Source organism: Xenopus tropicalis, chromosome 9, assembly GCF_000004195.4.
Source record: "Xenopus tropicalis strain Nigerian chromosome 9, UCB_Xtro_10.0, whole genome shotgun sequence".
Classification (NCBI taxonomy): domain Eukaryota; kingdom Metazoa; phylum Chordata; class Amphibia; order Anura; family Pipidae; genus Xenopus; species Xenopus tropicalis.
This window is the reverse complement of record NC_030685.2, coordinates 9,694,542-9,712,098: the sequence shown is the minus strand read 5'-3', so window position 1 is coordinate 9,712,098 and position 17,557 is coordinate 9,694,542. Positions and strand designations below refer to the sequence as shown.

Below are 17,557 nucleotides of genomic sequence, written 5' to 3'. Positions count from 1 at the left end.
CCACACTGACCTATCCACTCACATACAGACCCATACTTACCTATCTATCCACTCACATACAGACCCGTACTTACCTATCCACTCATATACAGACCCACACTGACCTATCTATCCACTCACATACAGACCCATACTGACCTATCCACTCACATACAGACCCATACTTACCTATCTATCCACTCACATACAGACCCATACTTACCTATCCACTCACATACAGACCCACACTGACCTATCCCAGAGGCTATTATCCCCCCACTGCTACTATAGGCACCATCTCTCCCTACTATACCTGCTATCCCACAGCCCCAGTCCCTTCCCAGAGGCTATTATCCCCCCACTGCTACTATAGGCACCATCTCTCCCTACTATACCTGCTATCCCACAGCCCCAGTCCCTTCCCAGAGGCTATTATCCCCCCACTGCTACTATAGGCACCATCTCTCCCTACTATACCTGCTATCCCACAGCCCCAGTCCCTTCCCAGAGGCTATTATCCCACTGCTACTATAGGCACCATCTCTCCCTACTATACCTGCTATCCCACAGTCCCAGTCCCTTCCCAGAGGCTATTATCCCCCCAGTGCTACTATAGGCACCCTCTCTCCCTACTATACCTGCTATCCCACAGCCCCAGTCCCTTCCCAGAGGCTATTATCCCCCCACTGCTACTATAGGCACCATCTCTCCCTACTATACCTGCTATCCCACAGCCCCAGTCCCTTCCCAGAGGCTATTATCCCCCACTGCTACTATAGGCACCATCTCTCCCTACTATACCTGCTATCCCACAGCCCCAGTCCCTTCCCAGAGGCTATTATCCCCCCACTGCTACTATAGGCACCATCTCTCCCTACTATACCTGCTATCCCACAGCCCCAGTCCCTTCCCAGAGGCTATTATCCCCCCCACTGCTACTATAGGCACCATCTCTCCCTACTATACCTGCTATCCCACAGCCCCAGTCCCTTCCCAGAGGCTATTATCCCCCCACTGCTACTATAGGCACCATCTCTCCCTACTATACCTGCTATCCCACAGCCCCAGTCCCTTCCCAGAGGCTATTATCCCACTGCTACTATAGGCACCATCTCTCCCTACTATACCTGCTATCCCACAGCCCCAGTCCCTTCCCAGAGGCTATTATCCCCCCACTGCTACTATAGGCACCATCTCTCCCTACTATACCTGCTATCCCACAGCCCCAGTCCCTTCCCAGAGGCTATTATCCCACTGCTACTATAGGCACCATCTCTCCCTACTATACCTGCTATCCCACAGCCCCAGTCCCTTCCCAGAGGCTATTATCCCACTGCTACTATAGGCACCATCTCTCCCTACTATACCTGCTATCCCACAGCCCCAGTCCCTTCCCAGAGGCTATTATCCCACTGCTACTATAGGCACCATCTCTCCCTACTATACCTGCTATCCCACAGTCCCAGTCCCTTCCCAGAGGCTATTATCCCCCCACTGCTACTATAGGCACCATCTCTCCCTACTATACCTGCTATCCCACAGCCCCAGTCCCTTCCCAGAGGCTATTATCCCACTGCTACTATAGGCACCATCTCTCCCTACTATACCTGCTATCCCACAGCCCCAGTCCCTTCCCAGAGGCTATTATCCCCCCACTGCTACTATAGGCACCATCTCTCCCTACTATACCTGCTATCCCACAGCCCCAGTCCCTTCCCAGAGGCTATTATCCCCCCACTGCTACTATAGGCACCATCTCTCCCTACTATACCTGCTATCCCACAGCCCCAGTCCCTTCCCAGAGGCTATTATCCCCCCACTGCTATCACTGTAGGTACAGTTTGAAAGACAAAAGGTAACTTCTTCCTACTTCTGCAGTAAGTGGAGGGCCCAGTGAATTATATGTACATGTGTTTGAGCACGTTGATTGTGTTTGCTAAATGTAATCAATGTGGTTCCATACCTGAAAAAGTTAAGTTACTCCTCATCCCATCTGCCTTCAGGCTGAGTATAAGAGCTGTATTTTTGTTACACATCATTAGTCTGTGCTGCATGTGGTTACATAAATTATTAGAGCTGAAAGCTGAGAGGGAACAGGGAAGAGTAATGTGATTATTTTAGAAATAGTACAGACTTTTTATTATTAATTTTCAATGTTTTTTATTTGAATTGGATGAAGCTCATATTTATTTTTTGTTTTCATGTTATTTCCCTTTTATATAACATTATTTTGAATTGTTGCTTAATGTGGGAGTTTGTATTTGTGCCCAGCTTACAGAACCCCAGAGAATCGGAATCTTCTCCAGATCGGCAGAGAGTGATTACCAGTGGCTGCTAAATCTCCTTAAATCAGAATTCATGGCTCCGGTTCATGAAGTTCGACCCTGTAACATCTCTAACATTGAGCACAAAGAGTTCTTGGAGTTTCAGTGCACATTCGGGATCCTGTATCACATGAATAGAGGGAGGGAAAACATCACTTATGATCTCTATGATGACCTGAAACTCATGTCTGGAGTACTGGGTAAGGAACATTTCGGACGCTAGAGAAATGGTTACAAAGGGCAGTACGGCTGTACCATCCTGTATAGGTATGAGGAGCTTATTATGCTCACTGTATCCAGATTTCATGCTAACTCTCCCTGTGGTACAACTGGGCACTTATTAAGGTGAAACCCCCTGCTTTATACACAACTTGTGCATTTATTTAGTGCCTGCTGCTAACGGTTTTGTCAGTTGATTTGTTCTATTAATTAATTATTCTATGCGTCGACGCACCTGTGCATGATGTCATCACATTGTGAATTGGTGCAAAATTTAAAACAAAAGGACGCCAAGGGCGTTCAATGCCCAAGTATAGTTCTTACTTTGTATGTTCCTGGGTACTCCTAAGTTGCTAATTTGATTGATTCTCCAGTTCTAAACTATTCTGCTCTGATTCTGACTTTGTAGATAGCTGCCTGCCCTGACTTGTGCCCAGCGCCAGATTTCTACTGGGGGCGCCCCAAGGCCGCCCCCAATTCGCTGCCCCCCTATCGCCCCCACCATGCAAACGCGCATGCACGAACAAGCCACCCCCCCAGTGCGCACGAACGCGCATGCGCAAGTGCCAAACTTAAAACTCCCATATGGAGCAGTGGGGAGATGTCCCCATTGCTCCGTATGGGAGCAAAATTGCAAAATTTGCCTGCGGCGGGCCGGCATGCCACCCCTGTGTTTGTGCCGCCCTAGGCCTGGGCCTTTGTGGTCACGCCACAAATCCAGGCCTGCTTCTGCCTGAATCTTGACCCTTTTAACCCTTGGACACCGCATTCTGGATTATTTCTCTCTGCCTAAACTTCTCCTTCTTCCTCACTTCAGTTTCTGGTAAGGCCCGTCGGGCCATGACAGCAGGTTCTTTTACACACTCTTATTTTAGGGTAACAAAGGTAATTTAGTGCTAGACTCCTTAGTTTGACCTTAACGTTTGACCAAACGTTACTCAGCTGTTGCTGGACTACAAATCCCAGAATAATGTAACATATAATGAAGGGTGAGGCATGCTGGGAGCTGTAGTCCAGCAACATCAGGGCTGTATTCTTAAAGCAATATTGCCCAATAAAACTTTCCCAGCTCTCTAGGGCCCGCATTGGCAGCATTGAAATGCAAAAGAATCCTCCAATGAGAATCCCAGCTGATCTGTATAAATCCGGCTCCCTGTTCTCTGTTCCTGCAATTGGAGTTGGGAGCATTAAGCACAGTTTCCCAGCAGTGAACAAGTCTGTCCCTTTATCCCCATGTCTGATTCCTGTGCCATATAATGACGGGAAAATGATATCATTATCTCTATATGTAAGGTACCAGCAAGGGGCCTGACACAGTGCTGGGAATCAGCATTCTCATTGGTCACTTCTCTGGAACTTATAATAAAGTTTTTTGTCAGTAGAATTCTCATTGGTGAATTTTCTTGCATCTATAATTATGTGTTTCAGCAACTTCTATAACAAATCTAGGGGGCGCAGTGGGACATGGTTGGGTTTACACCCCCTTTAACTGGTAAATTATGTCTGAATCCTTTGTTCCAACATTTGGTTTGCATTGGTGAGTAAGGCTTCAGACACGTTAGTGCTTCATGATTTGAATGTTGTGTAAATGGGAATTTTTAGAGAAACCCCCTATTACAATCCCCACAACCATATGATTTGCACAAATTTAATGTGGGATGCAGATGCTGTATCAGTGTCAAACAAAGTTGTATCACCTGCAAAGATGGAATGATGAAACACTATAGGGCTGAGGGTGGAACACATAGCACGGTGCCTTAATCTCTGCAGTTTGCCCACTTTATTCTTTACTCCAGTTGCTAAATCACCATGTTTTGTTCTATCTTTTGTTTTCTCTGTTCCCAGGGAAGGAGAATGTGGTTGTGGTTGCTGATGGTATAGAGGGCCCCACAGAGCACAATATTGGGGAATACGCCTGTGACCTGGTGCTCCTCACACAAGCAGATAAGGGAGACCAAGGCCGGCTGAGGGAGAAGCTGGGGAGCATCATACAAAAAATAAAGACAGCAAAAAAACGCAAATTAAGGAGTGATGGCAACAAAGAGGAGAAAAAGACAAAGTTCCCAGAGCCTGGATATCGGCAAGGTACAGTAGCACCGGCACCAAACTACACTGAACCACAGAGCATGTTCTGCAGATAACAGGGAGCTCTGCTGCACAAAGGCAACTCTTATGTCTCCTGATAGAAGTGCTTCTCTATGAGTCTATAGGACTGTAACCCTTTTTTGGCACACTCACTTATTTGGGCTGTATACTTGCTTTAAAACAGATTTTGTTCCCTTTGCAATAGTGAAAGGTACTGGGAACTGGGATTTTAGAGCAGTGCCTCCCCCTAGTGGATTTCCACTAGGAAAAATAATTAGCACACACTTTGCAGCAAGGATAACTTTATATACCCGTTGAAATAGAATGTATCCTACCTGGATTAAATTCTGACTCCTTGGAAATGCCTATATGTAACACTTAAATTCACCGTGGCCACTGTTTTATTATTACAGAGAAAAGGGAATCATTTAACCATTAAATAAACCCAATAGGGCTGTTCTGCCCCAATAAGGGGTAATTATATCTTAGTTGGGATCAAGTACAGGTACTGTTTTATTATTACAGAGAAAAGGGAATCATTTAACCATTAAATAAACCCAATAGGGCTGTTCTGCCCCAATAAGGGTTAATTATATCTTAGTTGGGATCAAGTACAGGTACTGTTTTATTATTACAGAGAAAAGGGAATCATTTAACCATTAAATAAACCCAATAGGGCTGTTCTGCCCCCAATAAGGGGTAATTATATCTTAGTTGGGATCAAGTACAGGTACTGTTTTATTATTACAGAGAAAAGGGAATCATTTAACCATTAAATAAACCCAATAGGGCTGTTCTGCCCCCAATAAGGGGTAATTATATCTTAGTTGGGATCAAGTACAGGTACTGTTTTATTATTACAGAGAAAAGGGAATCATTTAACCATTAAATAAACCCAATAGGGCTGTTCTGCCCCAATAAGGGGTAATTATATCTTAGTTGGGATCAAGTACAGGTACTGTTTTATTATTACAGAGAAAAGGGAATCATTTAACCATGAAATAAACCCAATAGGGCTGTTCTGCCCCAATAAGGGGTAATTATATCTTAGTAGGGATCAAGTACAGGTACTTTTTTATTATTACAGAGAAAAGGGAATCATTTAACCATGAAATAAACCCAATAGGGCTGTTCTGCCCCCAATAAGGGGTAATTATATCTTAGTTGGGATCAAGTACAGGTACTGTTTTATTATTACAGAGAAAAGGGAATCATTTAACCATTAAATAAACCCAATAGGGCTGTTCTGCCCCAATAAGGGGTAATTATATCTTAGTTGGGATCAAGTACAGGTACTGTTTTATTATTACAGAGAAAAGGGGATCATTTAACCATTAAATAAACCCAATAGGGCTGTTCTGCCCCCAATAAGGGGTAATTATATCTTAGTTGGGATCAAGTACAGGTACTGTTTTATTATTACAGAGAAAAGGGAATCATTTAACCATGAAATAAACCCAATAGGGCTGTTCTGCCCCAATAAGGGGTAATTATATCTTAGTTGGGATCAAGTACAGGTACTGTTTTATTATTACAGAGAAAAGGGAATCATTTAACCATTAAATAAACCCAATAGGGCTGTTCTGCCCCCAATAAGGGGTAATTATATCTTAGTTGGGATCAAGTACAGGTACTGTTTTATTATTACAGAGAAAAGGGAATCATTTTTAAAAATTAGAATTATTTTCTTATAATAGAGTCTATGGGAGATGGCCTTTCTGTAATTCGGAACTTTCTGGATAATGGGTTTCCGGATAAGGGATCCCATACCTGTACTAACAGTCCATATTTTTGTAGTTCCCAACCCAATGCAGGACTCTACCGTGTGCTCAGTTGGCTAGACATAGTTTTAGGAAAATAATACGTAACTTATTAGCTCTGAAATGGTATTACTGGCCTACAGTAAGCCAATGCCGATACAGACATTACTGTGTATAGAAAATAAATCGAGAGAGTCAAAACAGAATCAGGAGAAATAGAGAAAACTGTAAAGATGATTATTTACTGACAGATACAGATTTCTGAAATTTTATCTAAACTACATAACTTAAGCTGTGATATAAAAAAGTTAAGAAAAAGTGTAATACAAAATAAAAAAAATAGTACTTTATTTTATCTCAATGATATAGGAGAGCCAATATGATCATTGTATTTAATTTCCAAAGCATATTATGTTTCTCCATGGCAGCTAAGCTGATTGTAAAATATTTACGCAAAAATTATACCTTTTAAAACTAAATTGTACATTTACCATATAGAAATTTATACCATTTCTACTTTAAAGGGACACTAAACCCTGCTGCACAGCGCGGCTCAACCAAACGTTACTCAGCTGTTGCTGGACTACAAATCCCAGAATAATGTAACATATAATGAAGGGTGAGGCATGCTGGGAGCTGTAGTCCAGCAACATCAGGGCTGTATTCTTAAAGCAATATTGCACAATAAAACTTTCCCAGCTCTCTAGGGCCCGCATTGGCAGCATTGAAATGCAAAAGAATCCTCCAATGAGAATCCCAGCTGATCTGTATAAATCTGGCTCCCTGTTCTCTGTTCCTGCAATTGGAGTTGGGAGCATTAAGCACAGTTTCCCAGCACTGAACAAGTCTGTCCCTTTATCCCCATGTCTGATTCCTGTGTCATAAGCCAAAATAGCACAGTAATCTCTGTATGTGAGATAACGGCAAGATAGCTGTCAAAGTACTGGGAATCAGCATTTTCATTGGTCAGTAGAATTCTCATTGGTTTCAATGTGTAGTAAAAAGGGGACCTATCAGTTGATCAGCTGGGATTCTCATTGGAGGATTATTCTGCATATTAATTGGCCCTGGGGGGCTGGGTCTCACACACAGGCACATAATGAGCAAACTGGGGCACTAAGTACCATTTGCATGTTAGTGACACAACATGGCCGCCCACACTGGGAGCCCCTCCTGTTGCTGGGGACATAGTGCCCATTAGGAGCATTTTTTTGCACAAAATGGTATTGTTTCCCCCAACCAGAGTGTGGGTTCTATTAACCTGCACTTCCACTGGGGTAAACATTTTTTCAGTGCTTTTCAGTAGGTGGAGATCCCGACCCCACAGAGAGATCTTCTCTTTTATTTTCTTACTTGCTTTAGTCAGATCAAAACTAATTGGCGGCCCTTAGTACTTAAAATGGCAGTTTCCTATTTAGGATTACCCAATGGCACATACTGCTAAAAAAGTATATTTATATGAAAATGGTTTATTTAGATGAAGCAGGGTTTTACATATGAGCTGTTTATGCAATATATTTATATAGAGACCTACATTGTTTGGGGGCATAGTTTCCCAAATAAATGCTACAGTGAAATATATATATATACTCAACAATTTAATCATTTTTATATGTGTTATTTACCTTCCGAGCCTCTGGGCTGGTATAGTAAGTTCAGTATATTTATTTTCAGTATACAAATTACAGTATTTCTGGCAATATTCCTCTTTAGACTTTATTTCTATCTGTGCAAACAAAATTGTTTTACCCTTTTTTATTTGATTATTGCAGGCACAGGCGGAGAGTAACTTTTGTTGTTTGGGGAGGCTAAAGCTGGGCCATACATAGACTGAACTAGAGCTAATGTGAGACTTAAGCCGGCCATACAGGCACCGATGATATTGTACGAAACTTCATTTCGTTGCGTATTCGGTGCGTGTATGGCGGATCAGCGAGACGACCAATATCACAAAGGCTGCAGATATCGGTCGTCTCGCCGATTGCCCGGGTTTAAAGATTTTGATTGGGCGCCATTGAATGCGCCCGAGCAAAATCTACAGTATGTTTAGGACTGAATCGGCAGGTGGAAGTAGAATTCCTATTGTTTCTACCTCTATATCTCACGATTCAGCCCTGAATGTCAGCGGGGGAAACGAACGATGAAGTGATATTATAGATGCCAGGTGACAAAAATCTATTTCATTTCAGCTAGTGGTTCAGCCTTCAGAACATGTACAGTATAGTGTACCTGTGGGGTGAAATCTGCAGCAAAAATTTAGAGTTTGTAAGGTTCTTAAAATGACAGCCTGCAGATGCTTCTTATAAGTCTTCATTTCTGCACTGCCTATATCTGTGCCTTGATTGGTCAGTTTTACTGTCTGTCACGAGAGCTGTGCTTTGATTGGAGAAGCCACAAGAAGAAAGCTCCAATCAGAGCACAGCTGATTACAACAGAACCGGAGCTTGCAGGAAGGAGGAATGCAAAAAGATTTCCCTGATGTTAAAGGTTTCAGAGCAGTGCAGCAACGGAGTGAGTTTTTTTTTGTTTTTTTTTTAAGCTTCCATGCATGGATTTTCTGGCATCACAACATGGATAAGAAATATCCTAAATAAAAATAAAGTAAGTAACTTGTTTGTTTTATTTTAAAACAAGGCCACATAAAACTGTTTCTGTTCCCCTGGTTTATAGAAAATTTCTATAAGAAAAAATATTGACAGGTGAGGAAAATGTAAGCATCACTCATGTATTATAAGGGATAATGTACCCCCCCGTGAATGATAAGGATATTAGCAGTCACTGAGGGGTTCTGTGCCCATATAAAGGCACAAGGCTGCAGGCTGAGTTATACAGGGAACTCTGAGTATCACTCATGTATTATAAGGGATAATGTACCCCCTACTGTAAATGATAAGGATATTAGCAGTCACTGAGGGGTTCTGTGCCCATATAAAGGCACAAGGCTGCAGGCTGAGTTATACAGGGAACTCTGAGTATCACTCATATATCATAAGGGATAATGTACCCCCTACTGTAAATGATAAGGATATTAGCAGTCACTGAGGGGTTCTGTGCCCATATAAAGGCACAAGGCTGCAGGCTGAGTTATACAGGGAACTCTGAGTATCACTCATGTATTATAAGGGATAATGTACCCCCTACTGTAAATGATAAGGATATTAGCAGTCACTGAGGGGTTCTGTGCCCATATAAAGGCACAAGGCTGCAGGCTGAGTTATACAGGGAACTCTGGGTATCACTCATGTATTATAAGGGATAATGTACCCCCTACTGTAAATGATAAGGATATTAGAAGTCACTGGGGGGTTCTGTGCCCATACAAAGGCACAAGGCTGCAGGCTGAGTTATACAGGGAACTCTGAGTATCACTCATGTATTATAAGGGATAATGTACCCCCTACTGTAAATGATAAGGATATTAGCAGTCACTGAGGGGTTCTGTGCCCATATAAAGGCACAAGGCTGCAGGCTGAGTTATACAGGGAACTCTGAGTATCACTCATGTATTATAAGGGATAATGTACCCCCTACTGTAAATGATAAGGATATTAGCAGTCACTGAGGGGTTCTGTGCCCATATAAAGGCACAAGGCTGCAGGCTGAGTTATACAGGGAACTCTGAGTATCACTCATGTATTATAAGGGATAATGTACCCCCTACTGTAAATGATAAGGATATTAGCAGTCACTGAGGGGTTCTGTGCCCATATAAAGGCACAAGGCTGCAGGCTGAGTTATACAGGGAACTCTGAGTATCACTCATGTATTATAAGGGATAATGTACCCCCTACTGTAAATGATAAGGATATTAGCAGTCACTGAGGGGTTCTGTGCCCATATAAAGGCATAAGGCTGCAGGCTGAGTTATACAGGGAACTCTGAGTATCACTCATGTATTATAAGGGATAATGTACCCCTACTGTAAATGATAAGGATATTAGCAGTCACTGAGGGGTTCTGTGCCCATATAAAGGCACAAGGCTGCAGGCTGAGTTATACAGGGAACTCTGAGTATCACTCATGTATTATAAGGGATAATGTACCCCCTACTGTAAATGATAAGGATATTAGCAGTCACTGAGGGGTTCTGTGCCCATATAAAGGCACAAGGCTGCAGGCTGAGTTATACAGGGAACTCTGAGTATCACTCATGTATTATAAGGGATACTGTACCCCCTACTGTAAATGGTAAGGATATTAGCAGTCACTGAGGGGTTCTGTGCCCATATAAAGGCACAAGGCTGCAGGCTGAGTTATACAGGGAACTCTGGGTATCACTCATGTATTATAAGGGATAATGTACCCCCTACTGTAAATGATAAGGATATTAGCAGTCACTGGGGGGTTCTGTGCCCATACAAAGGCACAAGGCTGCAGGCTGAGTTATACAGGGAACTCTGAGTATCACTCATGTATTATAAGGGATAATGTACCCCCTACTGTAAATGATAAGGATATTAGCAGTCACTGAGGGGTTCTGTGCCCCCCATATAAAGGCACAAGGCTGCAGGCTGAGTTATACAGGGAACTCTGAGTATCACTCATGTATTATAAGGGATAATGTACCCCCTACTGTAAATGATAAGGATATTAGCAGTCACTGGGGGGTTCTGTGCCCATATAAAGGCACAAGGCTGCAGGCTGAGTTATACAGGGAACTCTGAGTATCACTCATGTATTATAAGGGATAATGTACCCCCTACTGTAAATGATAAGGATATTAGCAGTCACTGAGGGGTTCTGTGCCCATACAAAGGCACAAGGCTGCAGGCTGAGTTATACAGGGAACTCTGAGTATCACTCATGTATTATAAGGGATAATGTACCCCCTACTGTAAATGATAAGGATATTAGCAGTCACTGAGGGGTTCTGTGCCCATATAAAGGCACAAGGCTGCAGGCTGAGTTATACAGGGAACTCTGAGTATCACTCATGTATTATAAGGGATAATGTACCCCCTACTATAAATGATAAGGATATTAGAAGTCACTGAGGGGCTGCAGGCTGAGTTATACAGGGAACTTATATCCAATATAATACAGCTTCAGTCTGAGGAATGTTCACAGTAAAATGGTATTTAGAGTTCAAATGACACATTTCTATGAAGATTTGACTCCTCCCCCACATAATCTCTAGGTCTAGATGATCCATATGGAAGCAAAAAATATTTTGAGTCATGTTTCGGAGGGAAGTGGGATAATATCATTGTGTTTTGTAATGTTTATAGTGTAACTTTAACAATCGTCTGTTCCTTTTCCCATTAAAAGCGTCTGACAGTTGGAATTTGCTCCCGAGAATCCCAGGAAACCTATAACTGGTTAGTGACTCTGCTAAAGACAGAAGACTTCCGTAAGAAAGTGACAGAGACACGGCCTGTATACGTCTCAAACACCTTCTCCCAGTTCAGAAGTGATGTCTCCGGCTGTACATTTGCCATCCTGTATCACTCGAAGAGAAGAGGGACAGTAAACATCACCGATGTGACAGATTCACTCTATGATCAGGAACTGGAACATTTGTCTCAATCTCTGGGTAAAAAGATTGTACTGTAAATAGTTCCCTTTGTTAGAGCCCCACCATTGGGGTTGTAGTTTTTGAACTATTTGCCTTCTTCTTCTAACTCTTTCCACCTCTCAAATGGGGGTCACTGACCCCGACAGCCAAAACCTATTGCTCCGTGAGGCTCCAGTTTTATTGTTACTTTTTATAACTTATTTCTCTATTGAGGGCCTTTCCTATTCATATACCAACCTCTCATTCAAACCACTCTCTGGTTGCCAAGGTAATCTGGACCCCAGCAACTAGATAGTGGCTGAAACTCCAAACCAAAGAGCTGCTGAACAAAAAGTGAAATAACTACAAATAATAAAAAATGAAGACCAATTGCAAATTCAGAATATCTCAGAATATTACGCTTTAAGGGGCAGATTTATCAAAATGTGAGTTTAGAGCTTAATACATAACAACTCAGCCAATGTTCTAGTCATCCCTACGGGATTTGTAGAAGCGTATTTATCAATTGTTGAGTTCTACCTTTCACCTATTGATAAATACACTTCCAAAAACCCTATAGGAATGAATAGAAGGTGGGTGAGTTTTTATGTATTAAGCTCTAAACTCACATTTTGATAAATCTGCCCCTTAGTATTTAGCAAATAGTACAGTACATGTAGCTTTCCCAAGACAAGACTCTTGTAACTACTCACTGCTGGTAATTCCAGGGTGTGGGCACCAAGGTGGATATTTCAGTTCTGGCCTTAAATTTTAGGAATTACAAAATCCCATAGCCTATAAGGCTTATTGATCTTCCCCAAGAGTGTTAAAGAGGTAGTACACCTTTAAATTAACCTTCAGTATGAACTTTTAAATGGGGGTCACTGACCACAGAAGCCAATATACAATCAAAAAATATATATAGGGGGGAGCACGAGACAAAATGCAAAATTTCTGCAAAAAAAGTGCTTTTATTTTTATGCCATACACGACATATTTCGGGCCCCTTTCGTGCCCTTTATCAAGTGTACATAACAAAGTGAGATTTAAACAGTCATACCCACCCCCTCCCTTTGGTAGCCAATCAATTCAAAGTAGAGCTGGGCGGTATGACCAAAAATTTATATCACTGTATTTTTCAAAATTATATCGGTATCACGGTATTTGACGGTATATAAATAAATAATAAATAATAAATATTGGTGGCCAGGGCCCCCCCACCCCCCCCAACCCCAACCACAACCCCAACCCCCCCAACCACAACCCCCACCAACCCCCCCCAACCACAACCCCCCAACCAGAACTTCAGCAGAACTTACCCAACTTGTGGTTCCTCCAGCTCCAGCGATGCGTCCTAGCAACGTCGCGTGCGCGCTGACGTCACATGCGCGCAGAAGTCACGTACGCACGCGCGCAACCCGGAAATACTTAGAAAAATTGCCAGGAGGCGCGCACACCGGTACGGCGGTATGTTAAAAATTTATATCATTTTTTTTTAAAAAAACGGTGTTCGGTTTTTATCGGTATACCGCCCAGCACTAATTCAAAGCATACTTAACTCTTTAGTTACCTTCGTGTGCAATATAATAAGCTTTTAAACACAAATCACAGCGCTATTAACACATTAATGTCCATGGTGTACAACCTTCATAACCCTTATACAGTGCTCAACAAATGCATCAATATCCATCCAGAGTCGATAATTCATGTGTACCCAAACCAAAAACATCAAAAAAGTACAAAATTACATTTAAAAATTTTTAAAACCACCATCAGGAACTGCACATCACTGTGCCTACCTATGCACTTCAGGGGTTACAGCAAACACTAAGTTATTTTATTTTATAGTGGCTCCTACCGTTTTCAGAGGCTTGCAAACTTCTATATACGTTTTACTATTAGTAATTTCCTTAAATATTTTTTTTCATCGAGCAATATATTAGTGCTCAGCTTTTACATTAGTATCTAGTATAAATAAATTTGAAGCAACTGGACTTGTTTAGTAATCATTGAAGACGTTTCACTACTCTGACTGAAGAAGCTGCTCGGATGAGTAGTGAAACGTCTTCAATGATTACTAAACAAGTCCAGTTGCTTCAAATTTATTTATACTAGATATACCATGACCTGGATGAATGAAAATCTTCATAGACTTTTACATTAGTCTTCACTAGAATTTCAAAACCTCAAATTGATTGAGACAATTCGCAATTGGTGTTTATTCCTTATTATTTGTAATTTTTTTAATCATTTAAATACCCCAGAAGCCAAACTATTGCTCTGTGAGGCTACAATTTTATTGTTATATATTTTAATTTTACTTATCTTTCTGTTCAGGCCCTCTCCTATCTCTCTCACTACACTGCTTGGTTGCTGGGGTAATTCGGACCCTAGCAACCAGATAACTTCTAACATTCCAAACTGGAGAGCAGCTACATGAAATGTAAATCATTTAAAAGCCATAAATAATAAAAAACAAAGACCAAAAAGCATAATAATTTATAGGCACACACATAACAAAATATGAAGACCAATTGCAAACTGTCTCAGAATCTCACTCTCTACATTATATCACATGTTAATTTAAAAAGCTACAAATACAACCCTGATGTTGCTGGACTACAGCTCCCAGCATGCCTCACCCTTCATTATATGTTACATTATTCTGGGATTTGTAGTCCAGCAACAGCTGAGTAACGTTTGGTTAAACAGCGCTGTGCAGCAGGGTTTACATCCCCTTTAATTATATTACATGAATGGCATAATCCAAGTACCTTTTGCGGTTATGTTAGTGCATTCTCTCTATTGGCTGCATTTGTAAGTATGAAAGTTAGAATATTTCAGTAACTTTTTCTATTTTGTGCTCAGGAAGAAAAAAGGTAATTGTGGTTATTGATGACCTGGAGGACAGCAGTGATTCAGCAAAGAGCAGTATCCAACAGAGCCAGGGGAGCATTGGCCGTTGGGCCTGTGATCTGTTCCTGTTCAGTGCCCGGGATAAGGAGTCCCTCCAATCTGGGTCCCGACCTACAGATGTGGAACTAAAGAGGAGGAGCCTGTATAGCATTCTAAGCCAAGGTACGGACATACACACTGGGTTGGACTCTCCCTAACACAGTATATCAGCCACTCACTCATATGATAATGTATAGAATTAGTTGTTTTTTTTAATAAAATAGTCAATTCATTTATTGGTAAATAAGTAAGAAGTAGGTCAGTCATACAACACAGTAGTTTCATGGGCATCACCCTATCCCAAAGGCAGGGGTGCCCTTATAACGAAATGATAGATAGAAGAACTAAAGTTCCCTTTATTATTGATTTTGATATTACTGACCAGTATAAAAATTCCAAATACTAGAGAATACATCTATTACATCTGTTAATTCCAAGCAAGAGAGGATATATTGATTTGTGCCTGTATATTCATGATTTTAGTTTTATTATAAAGGGATACTGGCACCTCTGCCAATCCCCAATGGAAAATGTAATTTTGCTATTGGACTAACGGAGTGCATTCTGGGAAGTAAAGTTTGTGCAGTTTCAGGAAAGCTACATTCATATTGAGGAGCTCCAGTGGACTGAGGAATGATAGTGAGCACCCAATACAGTGTTAGTGTGAAGGGAAGTACCTAGTACTGGCTACAATTACTGACCCCCAGAGTAGCTCCAAGATTTGAGAATTACACCAGTATGTTCTCCCTATATAGAGACATCTACAAGGCCAAACTCCAGGCCAACCACTTCTGGGCAGAGCGGAATGAAAATGGAAAAGGGGGAAATAAACATTGGAAAACAAACAGAGAGTTTGGGAGGAGGGATGAACCAGAGCAGAATGGGGGGCAGATAAGAAGATAAAGGGGTACATAAATGAGAAACAGTACTAAAGAGGGAGGGAGTGAAGAAAAAAGAAAGGTATTGGGGGAGAGAGAGAAGTGAGAGATAATGGAAGAGATGGCAAGAAAACATTTTTGTTTAAAATGTTTTCTTTTGAAATTATATTTGATGGATTGTCCTGGACATGATGCACTGCATTAAGGGCAGTATTTATGGGACTCTGGTTTCTGGTTTCTATGTCATTGGAGCATTTTGCCCATATGCAACAACTTTGGGCAAACCTCCAGCCAGTTATACTTTTTGCAAGCCCATCTGTGGGCAGTGTGACCTAGCCAACATCTTGCTATCCGTGTTTATTAGGGAATGAGGTTTAAAGGATCTGTATTATGTCCCCACGTTGCTGTGCAATAATCTTTCTCAAGAATATTCCTATTAGACTGTTTGCTGAAGCTGGAGGAGATGTAACAATGACATTCTTGCTCAATCTGCATGACTATTCTGTTTACAGTATCTAGTAGAATTAAGTCTAAAAACAACTGGACTTTTCTGAGTTTTATTTCCTTGAAAACGTTTCACCCCTTTGAGCGGCTTCTTCAGTTCAAATGACTGGTAGGGAATTCCCCAGCATTTAAACCCTTGAGGGTAGTACAGTCACAGACATCCAATCACAATGGTTCCATTGAACTTATTCAGTTAAGCGTTGGCTGAAACCTACAGGTGTAAGAAGGTAAGATCCAGTCACAATGGTACCATGATGCTCATTGGTGCAGGGGTTAATCCTTTAATGTACATGACTGGAAGTGTGAACTGTTCTGGGTAAGGATGTCAAAACGGCATTGTATATTTATGACGAGCGGTGTCGCAGAGAACTCAGAAAAGTCCAGTTGTTTTAGACTTAATTCTACTAGATACTGTGTATCATGACCTGGATGAATGAGAATCTTCATAGACTGATTGATACATAATGTATAAGACTTAATTCTACTAGATACTTTGTATCATGACCTGGATGAATGGGGACCTTCATAGACTGATTGATACATAATGTATAAGACTTAATTCTACTAGATACTGTGTATCATGACCTGGATGAATGGGGACCTTCATAGACTGATTGATACATAATGTATAAGACTTAATTCTACTAGATACTTTGTATCATGACCTGGATGAATGAGGACCTTCATAGACTGATTGATACATAATGTATAAGACTTAATTCTACTAGATACTGTGTATCATGACCTGGATGAATGAGGACCTTCATAGACTCATATTCTGTTTGTTATTTCCATACAAACCTACTATGAGCCGGTGTGTGCCATATAACTATAACTAGTGTTTTCTATAGGCCAGGTAATCACTGGATCAGGAATTGTATAAAGCAAACTTGTTTATGCCTCTTTATCTTGTTTCAGCCATGTGATCCTAGCCAATCCTTAGCCACCCAAGGGCAGGACCAATAAAAATGTAAGTTTGCTTTTGATTTAATATGAATTTTTGCATTTCGCAAATTTTATTGCAGTTTCAGGGCAGATTCGCTCATCACTGGTCACCTGTTAAAAAGCAAATATCTTATTGGTTGCTATGGGATACCGCACCGGGGCAAACTTTGTTTTTTTGTAAGGTTCCTGTTTTACCTTTCTTGTTTAACTTTATTATTTTCTTCTGGATTGGAAAGTCCTGATCCGATCATCCATTTTTATTCCTACATTTCTACTGAGTTCACGGTTCGGCTGTAATTGTACCGACAAACATTCTGGTAGCGCATCACAATATAATTAGCCCCGTGTGTGTTCATATTTATAAAGCTAGGCAAGATTGGCATATTTAATTGTTTAAGTTTGTGGATTGGTTTT

At 41.3% G+C, this 17,557-nt stretch overlaps 1 protein-coding gene across 1 annotated transcript in view; it reads left to right on the top strand.

Moving 5' to 3' along the window:
• Nucleotides 1–17,168, top strand: part of LOC116407756 — a 36,925-nt gene extending 19,757 nt beyond the window's left edge. Inside the window, exons 9-14 of the mRNA XM_031893735.1 lie at nt 2,251–2,503; nt 4,368–4,607; nt 8,907–8,968; nt 11,636–11,900; nt 14,730–14,939; nt 17,117–17,168. Of these exons, the coding sequence (XP_031749595.1) occupies nt 2,251–2,503; nt 4,368–4,607; nt 8,907–8,968; nt 11,636–11,900; nt 14,730–14,939; nt 17,117–17,124 (1,038 nt within the window). The 3' untranslated portion in view covers nt 17,125–17,168. The remainder of the gene's footprint in view (nt 1–2,250; nt 2,504–4,367; nt 4,608–8,906; nt 8,969–11,635; nt 11,901–14,729; nt 14,940–17,116) is intronic.
• The last annotated feature ends 389 nt before the right edge of the window (nt 17,169–17,557 follow it).